At 42.0% G+C, this 16,003-nt stretch overlaps 1 protein-coding gene across 4 annotated transcripts in view; it reads left to right on the forward strand.

The window, feature by feature from the left end:
* Positions 1-16,003, forward strand: part of Scai (suppressor of cancer cell invasion) — a 151,688-nt gene that overhangs the window by 108,721 nt on the left and 26,964 nt on the right. For all 4 annotated transcript variants that reach the window (XM_041674329.1, XM_041674330.1, XM_041674331.1 and 1 more), the window contains exons 7-14: positions 2,225-2,321; positions 3,713-3,811; positions 4,373-4,525; positions 9,072-9,173; positions 9,455-9,556; positions 10,485-10,563; positions 12,547-12,646; positions 14,067-14,148. In XM_041674329.1, coding sequence (XP_041530263.1) covers positions 2,225-2,321; positions 3,713-3,811; positions 4,373-4,525; positions 9,072-9,173; positions 9,455-9,556; positions 10,485-10,563; positions 12,547-12,646; positions 14,067-14,148 — 814 coding nt within the window. The remainder of the gene's footprint in view (positions 1-2,224; positions 2,322-3,712; positions 3,812-4,372; positions 4,526-9,071; positions 9,174-9,454; positions 9,557-10,484; positions 10,564-12,546; positions 12,647-14,066; positions 14,149-16,003) is intronic.

Genomic DNA, 16,003 nt, shown 5'->3' on the forward strand with positions numbered 1-16,003 from the left:
ACTTTGAGAAAGAGTCATTCTCTACTTCAGCACACAGGTTCTGAGAATCCAGCTCAGGTCTTCAGGCAAGTGTCTCTATCCACTGAGCCGTCTCGTCAGTGAGGGGTTTTCATGATGTACATAGGTTGCACAGGCTTCATAGGGAAGAAAGGGCTCTAAAACTAGGCTTCACTAATGTCTTTGTTATTTCTAGTCCATGTAGTTTTTAGTTATATATAGATGTATCTTCAAAAGCCTATTAACAACTATTACATACGACCAGAGAAAAAGGCTGCTAGTTTTCTTTGAATTTTCTTTTTTAAGCCCACTACTCTGATGTGTGGTAGCAAATATCATTAGCCCCAGCACTTGGGAGGCAGATGCAGGTGGAGGTCCATATGGTACATAGTGAGACTGTCAAAAAAAATTCCCGAAAGACAGAATCTCAATACTGTTTTGACCACCTTGCCCGATTGAGCACCACCGTTTGCTTTATGGAATCTTGTAGGATTCATGGATTCCCAGTAGAAGTCTGTTGACTTGCCATATACTTCCCCTTGACAAGTGCATGGGGAAGGGAAAGGCAAAGTGTGTGTGAGGTCCTATCTGAAGATGTTCTTCTGCTGAGGCTGTAGATAGACACTGGGCAAGGCTGACTGGCAGCCATCAGAGGAGCTGCAGCTAGAGAAATGATCAGCTGCAGGGTTTCATTGCATTTCAAGGATTGCTGAAGAATTTTCAGGCACAAAAGATAGTGTGTTCCCTACATTCCCAGAGACAGGCACAAAAGATGGTGTGTTCCCTGCATTCCCAGAGACAGGCACAAAAGATGGTGTGTTCCCTGCACCCCCATAGACAGAAACAAAAGATAGTGTGTTCCCTGCATTCCCAGAGACAGGCACAAAAGATGGTGTGTTCCCTGCATTCCCAGAGACAGGCACAAAAGATGGTGTGTTCCCTGCATTCCCAGAGACAGGCACAAAAGATGGTGTGTTCCCTGCATTCCCAGAGACAGACACAAAAGATGGTGTGTTTCCTGCATTCCCAGAGACAGGCACAAAAGATGGTGTGTTCCCTGCACCCCCAGAGACAAACACAAAAGATGGTGTATTCCCAGCACCCCCAGAGACAGGCACAAAAGATGGTGTGTTCCCTGCACCCCCAGAGACAGGCACAAAAGATGATGTGTTCCCTGCACCCCCAGAGACAGAAACAAAAGATAGTGTGTTCCCTGCACCCCCAGAGACAGGCACAAAAGATGATGTGTTCCCTGCACCCCCAGAGACAGGCACAAAAGATGGTGTGTTCCCTGCACCCCCAGAGACAGGACTCACAACCAGTGTATAGTGGAAAATTGGCTTTTCTTAGTAGTAGAAGTGATAACATAGGTTTGATGGTTTTCCTTTTTTTTTTAATTTCATTTTATTTTTGTTTTTTGAGACAGGATTTCTCTATGTAACAGCTATGGCTGTCCTGGAACTCTCTCTCTGTAGAATAGGCTGACCTCCAACTCACAGAGATCCACCTACCTCTGCCTCTGCCTCCCAAGTACTGCACTCCACCACTGCTTTTCTTTTCATTTTCTTTTTCTTTTTCTTTTATTTACTAAGATTTCTTTTTAGTTTCTTTTATGCTGAACATGGTAGTACACGCCTTTAATCCCAGCACTCAGGAGGCAGAGGCAGGCGGATCTCTGAGTCCGAGGCAGCCTGGTGTTTGCCTGCATGTGTATGTGCATTTCATTTGTGCCTCATGCCCAAGGAGGTCAGAAGACAGTGGAACCCCTGGAACTGAAGTTACAGATTATTGTGAGCATGTGGGTGCTGGAGATTGAACACAGGTCCTCTGCAAGAGTAGCAATGTCTCTCACCTGCTGAGTCGTCTCTCCAGCCCCGTCATGGTATTGTTTCTTGTGCACTTAAATTCTCCGTAGATGCTTGTAGAATGAACGAATGTAGAAGGATGACTCAATGTACTTAAAAGGCTCCCTGGTTTTGATTTTGAGACTAGTCGCGTGTACCCCAGGCTGCCTTTGAACTCAGTACTTGACATTGAACTCCTGATCTTCCTGCCTCCACCTGCTGGGTTGTGAAAGTACAAGCACTTGCCAAGCTAAGGCTGTGTGCTTTTATGTGGAATTTTTGTCTCTGTTCTACAAATGATAAAGTTTTAAAAGCTATCCAGAAGTCAAACAGCATGTTTTCCATTTTAATATAATGATTGATTTCTCTTTTATCCACCGTAGGCCTGAGTTGGTTGTTAAGAAACTCCGATACTATGCAAGATTTATAGTAGTTTGTCTTCTTCTTAACAAAATGGATGTTGTGAAAGACCTAGTAAAGGTAAATATACTTTTTTTATTTTTATTTATTTTTTTTTTGGGGGGGGGGTTCGAGACAGGGTTTCTCTGTGGTTTTGGAGCCTGTCCTGGAACTAGCTCTTGTAGACCAGGCTGGTCTCGAATTTACAGAGATCCGCCTGCCTCTGCCTCCCAAGTGCTGGGATTAAAGGCGTGCGCCACCACCACCCGGCCTACTTTTTTTATTTTTAAAACAAATTTATAGCTGGATGGTGGTGGCGCACACCTTTAATCCCAGCACTTGGGAGGCAGAGGCAGGTGGATCTCTGTGAGTTCGAGGCCAGCCTGGTCTACAAGAGCTAGTTCCAGAACAAGCTCCAAAACTACAGAGAAACCCTGTCGAGAGAAAAAAAAATTTATTTTACATACCAATCCCAGTTCCCTCTCCCATCCTTCCACTCCCCCCTCACCTTCTCACCGCCCCACCCCCCATCCACTGCTCAGAGAAGGTGAAGCTTCCCCTAGGAAGTCAAAGAAGTCTGTCTGAGCACTTGAGGTAGGACCAAGGCCCTCCGCCCTTGTATCTAGTTTGAGCAATGTGTAATCCCTGTGAATCAGTCTCTTTTGTGCCGAGACTATAAATGTATTTTAAAATAATAGCCAGGTGTGGTACTGCTTGCTTTTAATCCCAGCACTTGGGAGGTACCCTTCCCCCTCCCCCCTGTCTCTTTTTCTTTCTTTCGTGATCCCAGCCCTTGCTGCCCTAGAACTCATTATGTAACCCAGGCTGTCTGTTAAATTGACAGTCCTCCTGCCTTAGTCTTGAGTGCTTACATAGACAGCTTGATGGCAAACCGGTCCTGGATTAGCATGCCCTCCATGATGGGGGCACATCTCTTGAACAAAAACTTGGTCGTAGGTAGTGGTTTAGACTCTGGCTTCCACAGGGCCCTCAGTAGTAACAGGAGCCACAGACATCAAGACAGACCCCCACAGCTGCATCAGGATTAGAGAGCAAATTATGGCCCTTGGCCACAGCCAGGCTCAGACATCGCCGTGGTCCCGAGTGGCAAGCAGGGCATCTACTTCAACCTGTTTCTCACTGCCCTCTCCTCTTCAGATCTGCCTCTCTCCCCAAGTAGACCTAGAGTGGAGCTGTTAAGATTAAAATTTTTTTACATTTATTTATTGTGTGTGTGTGTGTGTGTGTGTGTGTGTGTGTGTGTGTATGCGCGTGCGTGCATGCACAAGCAAAATAGGCATGTAGGCATGAGGTCAGAAGATAACATGTAGGAGTTGTTTCTCTCATTTTATTGCATGGGTTCCGTGTATTGAACTCAAGTTGTCAGGCTGAGTGGCAGGGACATAAAAAGGTCACTAGCCTTTTTATAGAGATTTTTAATAACCCCTTTTCTTTGGTATTCCTAAAACCAGGAGTTATCTGATGAAATTGAAGATTATACTCATCGCTTCAATACTGAAGATCAAGTCGAGTGGAACCTCGTGCTTCAAGAGGTGGCAGCCTTTATTGAGGTAATTTCCTTTTTTTTCCAGACAGGGTTTTTGTGTGTAGCTTTGGAGCCTGTCCTAGAGCTCGCTCTGTAGACCAGGCTGGCCTCAAAGTCACAGAGATCCACCTGCCTCTGCACCCCCCACACCCTCACCCCCAGTGCTGGGAGTAAAGGCGTGTACCACCACTGCCCAGATTTTCTGTTTGTTTGTCTTTTGTTTTGTTTTATTTATTTGTTTTGTTGTTTTTTGAGATAGGGTTTCTCCGCATAACAGCCCTTACTATCCTGAAACTTGCTTTGTAGACCAGATTGGCCTCAAATTGAGTCCACTTGCCTCTCCCTCCTAAGTGTTGGTATTAACGGCATGAGCCACCACATTCAGATTACTCTCCCTCCTAAGTGTTGGTATTAACGGCGTGAGCCACCACATTCAGATTACTGGGTAATTTCCTGAGAGAAAGGTTGTCACAGTCACGGGTAGGCAAATGGCTGTGTTGTATGTTTATGGTGTGTATGTTACTTTGAGAAGAACAGATAGCAATGATATTCTGTGTTGTCATTACATGCTTTTTTTTTTCCTCAGGCAGACCCTGTGATGGTGTTGAATGATGATAACACCATTGTTATCACATCTAATCGCCTCACTGAAACAGGAGCCCCATTGCTGGAGCAAGGCATGATTGTGGGGCAGTTGTCTCTGGCTGATGCACTCATTATTGGTAATTGTAATAATCAGGTAAAGAACTGTGAAGTGAAATTATGCTTAAAACTCACTTTGAAAAAAATTTGTTATTCTCATCATTGGATTCTTCCCTTATAAAATCCCTAACATCTGTGAGGAATGATTAAATCAATTATGCCATGTTTATATATATAATACTGATGCTGACATTGTTGAGAAAGAATTTTTAAGGACACAGAAAGTTGCTTATTTATTAATTTCCAACTGAGCTATATCCCCAGCCCAATCAGTATTTATAAAGTGTCAGTCACATGTCCAGGGTGTGTATGTAGCAAAAAAGGCAAAATGTCTTCACTGATGGGTCTTCCTTTTTACCTGTGAAAACAATTATTAACAAAATAACTACTTAGATAATATCCTTTCAGCAGATGTGGCAAAGGAGAGGTATACTATTCTGATGTCTGGCATCAGGGGATTTGAGCTAGTCTAAGAGAAAGCATTTTGGTTAAGACCTAGAGAGTAAGAAGTTTTGCAGTGTAAGCATGTGAAACAGCAGTAACAGCTGTGCTATTGTCTGAGCCTGTCAGCCTGGGAGGAACAGACACTGGCAGAAGGCTGCACTGCGGGGAGGGAAGAGGGGAGAACAAGAAGTACAGGAAAAAGCCAGGAAGGTTGTCTTTTCCCAAATGCACAGGAAACTAGCAAAGGGCAGGGCAAGGAGAGTAATGATGAGGGCTGCATTTTGAGAAAGTAAGTGTAGTTCTTCATAGCTGTCTTATTACTTATTATATTTTAAGTTTTAGTTGTCAGACAAAGTAATGGGTTTCATTATGACACTTGCATATGTACATATGGATAATGTATATTTAGCAAAAGACTTTGCTGCTGTTCTCCCACCTCCCCTGAAGACGTTCCTCTTGGATGTAGTTGTGCAGAATAGGTTAAAGACACAGTGGAATTGTCAGAGAAGTTAGGAAACTCACAGAAATCTTACTGAATGGTACTGTTTTCTTGTGCTACCGGAACAGAGGTAATAATAGATCTGCAAGGCTGGTTCCCACAGATACTTTAAAGGATCAGCCTATAGCATTGATCCATCATTGCATACGGAAGGAGACAAGGGTGGCTTTTATTTTTTTGCATCATTGTACAGCTGTATATGTGGTAAAAGCTGTTTCTCAGGTGACCCTGCTTCCACAATTCAGCCTAGGGGGAAAAATCCGTTTGTAAATGTAGAGACTACTTAAAGTGCTAGTGTGAGGACTGGAGGTGAGGAGGAGTGCCTGTGTGCTCAGAAAGTGTGAGGACTGGAGGTGAGGAGGAGTGCCTGTGTGCTCAGAAAGTGTGAGGACTGAAGGTGAGGAGGAGTGCCTGTGTGCTCAGAAAGTGTGAGGACTGAAGGTGAGGAGGAGTGCCTGTGTGCTCAGAAAGTGTGAGGACTGGAGGTGAGGAGGAGTGCCTGTGTGCTCAGTGTGAGGACTGGAGGTGAGGAGGAGTGCCTGTGTGCTCAGAAAGTGTGAGGACTGGAGGTGAGGAGGAGTACCTGTGTGCTCAGAAAGCCCGGACTTTCAGCCCGGGTCGGTGGCATACAGTTGTGACACCAGCACTGTAAAAGGAGGAACAGGAAGTCTTCTTTGTCTGCAGCCAGCTACATGAGACACTTTCTCAAAAAAAAATAAAATAAAATAAAATAAAAATCACAAAACAAAACTGGTTAGGGCCAGTGAGTGAGGAGCTGAGGAACTGAAGGGGTTAAGTCAGCACTGGCATCTGGCATTCAGGGTTAAATAAGGGCCAATAGGCTTGAAGTGTAGAATATGTGTGCTCTGCTAACATGACAATAGATTTTAATAGTGGTGGCTCTGTGGTGGCCGAGAGCACCAGACCTCATTACAGATGGGTGTGAGTCACCATGTGGTTGCTGGAAATTGAACTCAAGACCTCTGGAAGAACAGTCAGTGCTCTTAACCTCTGAACCATCTCTCCAGCCCCGTGGCACACATTTATAATCCAAGCCATTGGGATTTTAAAGGCACAAGTATTGCTGTAAGTTACGGCAACTTGGGCAGTGTAGCAAGACTGTCTTTTTATTTTTTAATTTCATTTTTTTTTCTTTTTTGATATTTTTGAGACAGCCTTTCACTGTGTAGCCTGGCTGTCCTGGAACTCCCTATGTAGACCAGGCTGGCCTTGAACTTTGTCTCACAAATGCTGAGATTAAAGGAGTGTGCCACCATGCCAAGTAAGATCCTGTTTTTAAAACAAAAGAATAACCAAACTAGCAAATCGCCTCAAAAATAGGAAAATAAGAAATTGTAATTCTGCTATGTGTAGAGTTTATTCTTCAGAATACAGAAAAGTCAAGTAAGGTGGCACATGCCTATAATCACAGCCCTTGGAAGACTGAAGTAGGTGTCGAGGCCATTCTGGGTCACTCAGGAGAAAAGATTGAGTGAAACTGCTACCATTGGTTCTGTCCTGAAAGTGTGCCCTCAGTTCCTCATCTGTGACAGTGAAAGGACAGAAATCCAGGATGTTGTCTCCTTGCGCTGATCTAGAACTTGTTTTGTTCTCATGTAGTGATGGGTAGTGAACAGTTTGGGACCGTGGTGCGGAGAATAGCCCTCTTCAGGGATGTACTCCCTAACTGCTTTTCCAGTACCAACTGGTCAGCTATCAATCACATACTTATAAGTAGCACTAAATGGACTGAGCAGGTTGTATTTATATATTTAGATGCACACAAACACATTGACCAATAACAACTAAAAAAAGAGACCATGACTTCAAGAAGGAACAAGGCAGGTCTTTTTATTATTAAGACCAGTTAATGATGCTGAAACAAATCCAGGGGGAAAGATATAACTTCTATTTTTAAAATGAACATATATATTTAAAAAATCAGCTGTTATCAAGTTTACTTGAAAATCAGGAGTAAAATGTGATTAAACACCAGAATTTCAGCCTGAAGGTGATGATGCACACCTTTAATCCCAGCACTCAAAGAGACAGAGGCAAGCAAATCTGTGTAAATTACAGACCAGCCTGATGGAGGAAGGTCATTGGTTAAATAAAAAGAAACTGCTTGGGGCTGGAGAGATGGCTCAGTGGTTAAGAGCACTGACTGCTCTTCCAGAGGTCCTGAGTTCAATTCCCAGCAACCACATGGTGGCTCACAGCCATCTGTAATGAGATCTGGTGCCCTCTTCTGGCATGCAAGCATACATGGAAGGAATGTTGTATACATAATAAATAAATAAATCTTTAAAAAAAAAAGAAAAGAAACTGCTTGGCCCTCATTGGTTAGAAGATAGGTGGGAGGAGTAAACAGAACAGAACGCTGGGAGGAAGAGGAAGTGAGCTCAGACTCCACAGCTCTCCTCTCAGGAGCAGACGCCTCAGACAGACGCCATGCTCCCGGCTCCTGGGCAGACGCACACGATGAAGCTCCGACCCAGGATGGACATAGGCTAGAATCTTCCCAGTAAGCGCACCTAGGGGCGCTACACAGATGATTAGAAATGGGCTAAATTAATATGTGAGAATTATCCTAGAAGAGGCTAGATAGAAATGGGCCAAGCAGTGATTAAATGAATACAGTTTGTGTGTGAGATGATCTTTCGGGGTTCCTGATTCATGAAAGAGTCTGCGAGACATTCTGCAGGACACAACAGATAGTGACTGAACTGACTTTGAAATGTTCTGCTTCATGGAAATGTCTCTGGATACCATGGGCCTGAAGGCTGAAGATGGATGCCCCAACGGTACAGAGGAACTTTGGGTGACTGTCCAGGCAGCGAGATGTCTCTGTCATTTCTACAGTTTTAAAAGTTGCTTATTTCTTGTTTGCTTAGGTAGTATTGTATCTTTCTGGAGTCTTTGATGGAGTTAAGAATAGTTAGTTATAGTTATAGTTTTCCTTAGTTATGATAAAGATTATTGTAACTTTTACTTGATAACTGTTTCGTTATATGTAATTTTGCTATGTTAAAGTTAAAGCCTTTTTTCTTTTTTGTTTAAACCGAAAAAGGGGAAATGATGGAGGAAGGTCATTGGTTAAATAAAAAGAAACTGCTTGGCCCTCATTGGTTAGAAGATAGGTGGGAGGAGTAAATAGAACAGAACGCTGGGAGGAAGAGGAAGTGAGCTCAGACTCCACAGCTCTCCTCTCGGGAGCAGATGCCTCAGACAGACGCCATGCTCCCAGCTCCCAGGCAGATGCACGCGATGAAGCTCCGACCCAGGATGGACATAGGCTAGAATCTTCCCGGTAAGCGCACCTAGGGGCGCTACACAGATGATTAGAAATGGGCTAAATTAATATGTGAGAATTAGCCTAGAAGAGGCTAGATAGAAATGGGCCAAGCAGTGATTAAATGAATACAGTTTGTGTGTTGTTATTTCGGGCATAAGCTAGCCAAGCAGGCGGCCGGGGTGCTGGGAACGCAGCCCCGCCGCTCTTATTTCAACACCAGCCAGAGAAAATTCTAGGACAGCCAGGGCTACACAGACAAACCCTGGATGAAAAAAAAAAATTAAAAAAGAAAAAAGAGCAGAAGTTATGCTTATTACATTAATGACCAGGTATTTTTTTTTTCAGGTCAAATTCAGTGAATTAACTGTTGACATGTTCCGTATGCTGCAAGCCTTGGAGAGGGAACCAATGAATTTAGCTTCCCAGATGAATAAACCAGGAATACAGGTGACCTTCCACCCACATTTGCCAGAGTGGTAACTCTAACACATGTAAATATAGCATTCTCTCTAGCCAGCCTTGGGTGCCTCACGTCTGTAGGCATACTAGCTGGCCAAACGTAGGATTGTTGCAAGGGCTACATAGTGAACTCCTGTGACAAAACAAAGAGAGCTCAATAAGACACAGAAAAGTTGATATGACAATTACAGACTCTGAATAAAATGAGAACATTTGATAACTCACCTGTCACATACCACTTATGTGTCATTTTGGGTGTGTCACTGTAGGAGTCAGCTGACAAGCCAACCAGACGGGAAAACCCCCACAAGTATCTGCTCTACAAGCCGACCTTTAGCCAGCTGTATACTTTCTTAGCAGCATCTTTTAAGGTACGTGTGGCCCAGGCCTTTCTTCTGTGGCGGGGAGAGTGCTCATGGTGGGCTGCGGCTGACTACAAGTGTGAGTGGTCTGTGAACATGTGCTGCTCCAGCGGGAGTCCTGATCCCTGGGCCTGGGAGTGGGAGCTGCTGCTGATGTCAGTCAGAGACTATTGGTTAATCGCCATTCTCTCCCTTCCAGATTGTTATTACTAAGCAACTTTGGGCTTAACACTCAAAACTGAGAAAAGCTTGTATGTGCTCAGGCAGCTCTGTGAGACACTGTTGCTATCTGATAGGGAGAAGGGTATGGTAAATACCTGTGATCCTGCATTTGGACAGAAGTTGGAAGCCCTCTTGGGCCACACAGTAGCAAGTTCAAGGACAACCTGGAAACATCAGTTTGCAACAAAATTAAGGCCACTGTGGGTTCCATACAGCCTCAAAAAAAAATGGGGGGGATGATGGGAATTGGGTGGTATCTTCCCAAAATTTATATAGAAGAAGGTATGAGGAGAGTTTGCCCTTTTTTATCAAACCAGTGGAGAGCTTTCTCCATTTCATGTTTTCAGAGAACATGCTCTAACAGATGGCGAGTTGTATTTGGAAAACATGTTAGAGCTTTGGGTGGCGGCTGCGCAGTGGGGATCGCAGGGGATCTTCACCACGTTAGAGCTTTGGGTGGCTACGCAGTGGGAATCACAGGGGATCTTCACCACATTACATAAGCTTTGGGTGGTTATGCAGTGGGGAGCGCAGGGGATCTTCACCATGGGATTTTAAATTGGAATATGTGGGAATATGGTAATTCTCTTGGAAATAGCAGCAGTGTGTTAAACGACATCATTTTCCCCACAGCTTTAAATTGCCCTGAACTTTAAATAAAACTATGTTATTTTTCTGTCTGTGGTTTTGCGTCTGTGGTTTTCTTTCATTTCAGGAGCTGCCTGCCAATAGTGTACTTCTGATTTACCTGTCAGCCACTGGCGTTTTCCCCACAGGTCGTTCTGATGGTGAAGGTACAATAAAGGAATGCTCCCACCGTGAGCAGGGCTTGAATTCTCTCTATTTTCTACAAGACAATGGCCAACAGCCCAGAGACCACTTCAGGCTTTCTAGAGAAGCTTCCAAATTTAAAACCTCATCTGCTTCTTTAGTGACAGTGTTGAAAAGAATGGACTCAACTCTCCAAATTCAGCTGTTACTCCCTGAAGTACAAATATCCTGAAATTATACATTGATCAAATTCATACTTTGCTATCAAATTTGTCAAAAGTATTATAGATAGATTTATACATATGCAGTTTGATATTTGTCATTGCATAGGAATATGGAATCTACCAACTTATTTATTTGACATCATTAATCATTGTAAGGTTTTAATATATTTGGGGATTTGGTCAGAGGCAACATTATGGCCAAAAGTCTTAGTAGAAATCAGTGTACTTTTGTAACTGAAAGTTCAAGTCCTTGTTACGATTTTATTTTCAGTCCTTTTGTTTCGTTGTTGTGGATTCAGTCCATGCAGTATTAGGATGCTGTTTCATAATAAGACCTCAAGTGTCAGAACATATGAGCTCAGAATTGTTCAGACTAGATGAGCAACTTAAATGTAAATGAAGGAATTAAATCTCTGGAGAAAAATAGTTTAACATTTTCAACATTTTCCTCCTCATCTGTCTGTTGGAATCAGCATTCCTTTATAAAATGCATGACCCACCATCTTCCTTGCATGACAAAGTAGTAAAATGTTAGTTACAGTGAAAGAAAGCAAAGCAAATCTCTGTAGTCTTTATATTGCAGTGATGTTTTAGAGGGCTATAATCCAACTGTGACGTGAGGGATGGGATATAGTGGAGCACTGGTGGACAGGGACAAGGGAGGGAGTATCAGTAACTGCCTTAGTTCTTATTAAATGTTAGTCACTTTATATTTCTTATCTCTTGTTTGAAAACATGTTATTAAAGCAGATATTCTGGGTCTTAAATTAGACTGTTAACCTCTTATTTTACTTTTTGTAATTAATATAGGTACTAACAGAATGATGCTTTCTCAGAGATTATCTGAACTTCCCACAGTCACTGTTCAACTTAGATAAAAGTTAGCTAACTCTTATGACCAGTGGGGAAAGCCTAACATGTAAACCAGAATTAAAGAGGTTTACATAATAGTAAAATAATGGATTTTTTATGTACTGGAATTTGGCTGAATATTTTATAAAGTTTTTTAAGATTTTTATTTTTTATATATTTTTTATTTTATGTGCTCTGGTGTTTTGTCTGCATGTGTGTCTGTGTGAAGATGCAAGATACCTTGGAACTGAAGCTACAGGCAGATGTGAGCTGCCATGTGGGTGCTGGGAATTGAACCCAGATCCTCTGGAAGAGCAGCCAGTGTTCTTAACCACTGAACCATCTCTCAAGCCCAAATAAAGTTTTGTTAGTCAGAATTTTCAAATTCAATTCTAATTTTTCTTTAAATCTTGCACTTAGTAGTTAATTTACAATTATATTTACTGGATCAGGTACTTTAGTGTATCATTGTCATACCAGTTCCTCAGAATGCTAAAGCCTAGGAGCTTCTCCGTCCCTTTTTACTACCCAAATTAATGGAATGCTATTGATTCTTAACTTTGATGTTATTGCTGGGTTGTTTGTTTGTTTTTTTGGTTTTACTTGGTTTGGATTTTGGCTTTTCAAGACAGAGTTTCTCTGTGTAACAGCCCTGGCTGTCCTGGAACTCACTTTGTAGACCATGCTGGCCTCGAACTCACAGAGATCCACCAGTCTTTGCCTCCTGAGTTTAAAAGTATTGAAGTAGGCAATGTACTGAAATGAAAATATTGCATTATAATAAAATGTTAAATTTAAAGATGGTTTAAATGTTTTGTACTTACCTTGCACGTATATCAAAGGGAGATTCAGTGGTGTTCTTGAATCTGAGCTTCAGACCAGTCTGTGTCACCCTCCAGTTGAATTCTGTTTCTTCTCTTTGTTCTTTAGGTCCCTACGACTTTGGAGGTGTACTCACTAACAGTAACCGGGACATTATAAATGGAGACGCAATCCACAAACGAAACCAGTCCCACAAGGAGATGCACTGGTACTTATTCTAGGGATCAAAACTCTGTAGCTATTGAGAGAAAGGGGAACTTCCCTTAGACTACTTGTGTGTTCTTCTGTGAAGGCCTGCTTTTTCTAGCATAGAACCATCTTTAGAATTTCTCTAGCTGAAAAAGAAAATTCTGCTTTTAATGAACAGTGGACTTGTCTAATAACACTTTATATTAAATATAAACTGTTCATACTGAAAAATGGATAAAGGAGGAGACCAGGCCATTGTATGTTTCAAATTATTCATGCCACAGTTAGTGTTTCCCCAAGCCACATGTGGTGCTCTTGCTCACCTTGGTTTAGAAACGTGACAGGTACCTGAGTACCTGTCAGCCCGACTGACCATCTGACAAGTGCAGCTTAAACCCATGACAAGTTATTACTTAACATCTGGTAGGATAGTTGTTGCAAAACCCAAGTATTGTTGAGGATATGAGCAGAGAGCCCTTGAAGACTATCCTAAGAATATAATTTGATTGCTAGAATCATTATGGAAAATAGTATGGGTGTACCTCTAAAAGTTAAAAATAAGGGCTAGCGAGATGGGTCAGCAGGTGAGTGCACTTGCCACCAAGCTTGATACCCTGAGTTCAACCCCGTATACCTGCGGGGTGGAAGTGAGCTAAATCTCCACAGATTGTTCTCTGACCTCCATGTGAGCGCTGTGGTGAAGGTGTGTGGGGAGAAGAAGAAATCACACATACAAAACGAATGAATGTAAACCAGGTTAAAATAGACCAAATATAATGGCTTATGTCTGTGATCCTAGCACTTGCTTACCAGTACAAGACAGTCTGGGTTGGCTACATAGCAAAGTCATTCATGTCTCCTAATGGGTGAAGAGGTGAATAAAGAAAGAAAGAAAGAAATTTGAAATATATGGTTGGGGAGTTGGCTCAATGGTTAAAACCCTTGCCACACAAACAGGAGAGCCAGCGTTTGGATCCCCAGACCCATGTGACTGTTGGGTGGGTTGGGGGGGCTGAAATGGAGGAGAGGAAATCCATGAGCAAGCTGGTTTGCCAGACTACCCATCTCAACAAACTCTGAGTTTGATTGAAAGACTACCTCAAGTAATAAGGTACAAAGTGACTTCAGAAGATTTCCAAAATTAACCTCAGGCCTCCGTTCATGCCCAGCACACATGCACGCACATATGCACACTGCAAAGGAAAAATAGCAGACTGTAAAACAATAGCCCCATTTCTTGGTCTATATCTAAAGGAAATGAAATTATGTCACTTAGTACACTATCTCAACCAGATGTCTGCACCCCATATTCATCACATGACAAAAGATTTAGAAATAACCTTTTGAGATTCGGCCATAGTTAAAAAATTCCTCACTGTTTTGTTTGTTTGTTTGGTTTGGTTTTTTTTGTTTGTTTGTTTGTTTTTGTTTTTCTGCAGCCTTCACCCTGGAGATCTCTATCCGTTCACAAGGAAACCCTTGTTCATCATTGTGGACTCTTCCAACAGTGTTGCCTACAAGGTGAGTCCCTGGAGAGCTAGTGTGTGTGCCAGGTATATAGCAGTAGTCCCAGGGTCCCCATTTCTAACATGTGTCCTTTTATTTTGCTTTGTTTTACTTATTTAATTTTGCAGTTTGTATTTAGTGTTTCTTTTCTTTTGAGGTTGTGCATGATAGTCAGGATCTGATGCTATGAATAGAAACAAGAAGAAACGCATGAATGGACTCAGTGGAAAATAATAAATCCTTCTGCAGAAAAAAAATTACAAGATTTCCAAGATCTCTGGTGGGAGGTTTATTTTTGTTTATATAACCCAGACTGTCTTCCTTTATAGAGCTAGAGATAATATGGGTGGCTTATTTCCTGGTTTTTAAACATTTTCATTTCTACACACCTGTTACAGTTGAAGTAAAACTCCATCTCGTGTTACATAGCAATGACCTTGAATACTAACAATTTTACATTGCTTTGTTTTTCCATGATTTAGCCTAAATGTTGAATGAGTGACAGTTGTTTAACCAGGAAGCACTTTTATAATATTTTGCTATTGAAACAAATCCTCAGGGGCTGGAATAAATGACTCAGTGGTTAAGAGCACTGACTGCTTTCCAGAAAACCCAGGTTCAATTCCTAGCACCTACAATGGCAGCTCACAACTGTCTCTAACTCCAAGATCCGACACCCTCACATAGGCATGCATGCAGGTAAAACACCAGTACCTATAAAATAAAATAAAATAAAATAGAAAGAAAGAAACAAATCCTGAGCAACTGAAAAAGGACCAGTGGCCAACAGTTTGATGTCACTAGAATTCAAGCTATAATCATTTATAATAAAGCAAAGCAGGCTTTAGCCTCTTTTGTGTCTTGTTGGGATGTTTCATTAGGAAAAAGCATGTCCACGCTGGGCTGGTTTCTTGTTTCTGTCCTGAAAGTTCCTTCTGCTGTGGGTGCTGTGGGTGGAAATGGCTGAGAGTCAGGAGTAGTGACCCACCCAGCATGTATGCTTTCCATTTGCTCATGTGCAATTTCCTTTTAAAACTAAAATCTGAATTCTAAGAGCATCTAACCCACCCTAAAATTTTTTGCATATTTCTTTCTACCCATTTTGTTAAGTTCAATGTTAGATTTTTTTGACTTTTAGGAAACTTATCTGTCCTTTCTTAATTTGTATATCTGTATATATCTGCTGGGTGTGGGAGGATGAGGAGCTACTGAAGGAAGACTAAAACAAGATTGGTGAGTTCAGGGCGTCTTGGGCTACAGAGTGAGTCCCTGTCTGAATCAAAAAAAAAAAAATCTAGAGAAGAAGGTTCAGCACGTCAATATATAAATTACATGTGCATGAGAGTTCTTTCAGGCTGAGCAGTGGGACACATCTTTAATCTCAGCACAAGGAAGGCAGAAGCAGCAGATCTGTGTGAGTTCAATGCCAGCCTGGTTTACAGAGTGAGTTCCAAGACAGCTCGGGTTATTACACAGAGAAACCCTGTCTCAGAAAACCAAAACAAAGAAAAACGAAAGTTCTTTTAAGAATAAAATAATCGAGGCCAGCCTGGTCTACAAGAGCTAGTTCCAGGACAGGAACCAAAAAAAGCTACGGAGAAACCCTGTCTCAAAAAATCCAAAAAAAAGAAAAAGAAAGAAAAAAAAAGAATAAAAGAAAAATGGGAGGAAAATCATTGGAATAATTTAGGAAAATGGGAAGATTCCATACTGAAAGAATTCACCCAGACTAGTAGTTCAAATTACATCCAGATTAGGGCCCTGCCTTTTTCTTTGATATAGATACAACTAGAGAAATAGATGTGTGTGTGCATATAATACATGCACACACAATAGGCATATCAATGCTTTTTTTCTCATGTTTGAAATA

This window comes from Microtus oregoni, unplaced genomic scaffold (assembly GCF_018167655.1).
Source record: "Microtus oregoni isolate MIOR12 unplaced genomic scaffold, Mior012 000025F_ref0000491, whole genome shotgun sequence".
NCBI classification, from domain to species: Eukaryota; Metazoa; Chordata; class Mammalia; order Rodentia; family Cricetidae; genus Microtus; species Microtus oregoni.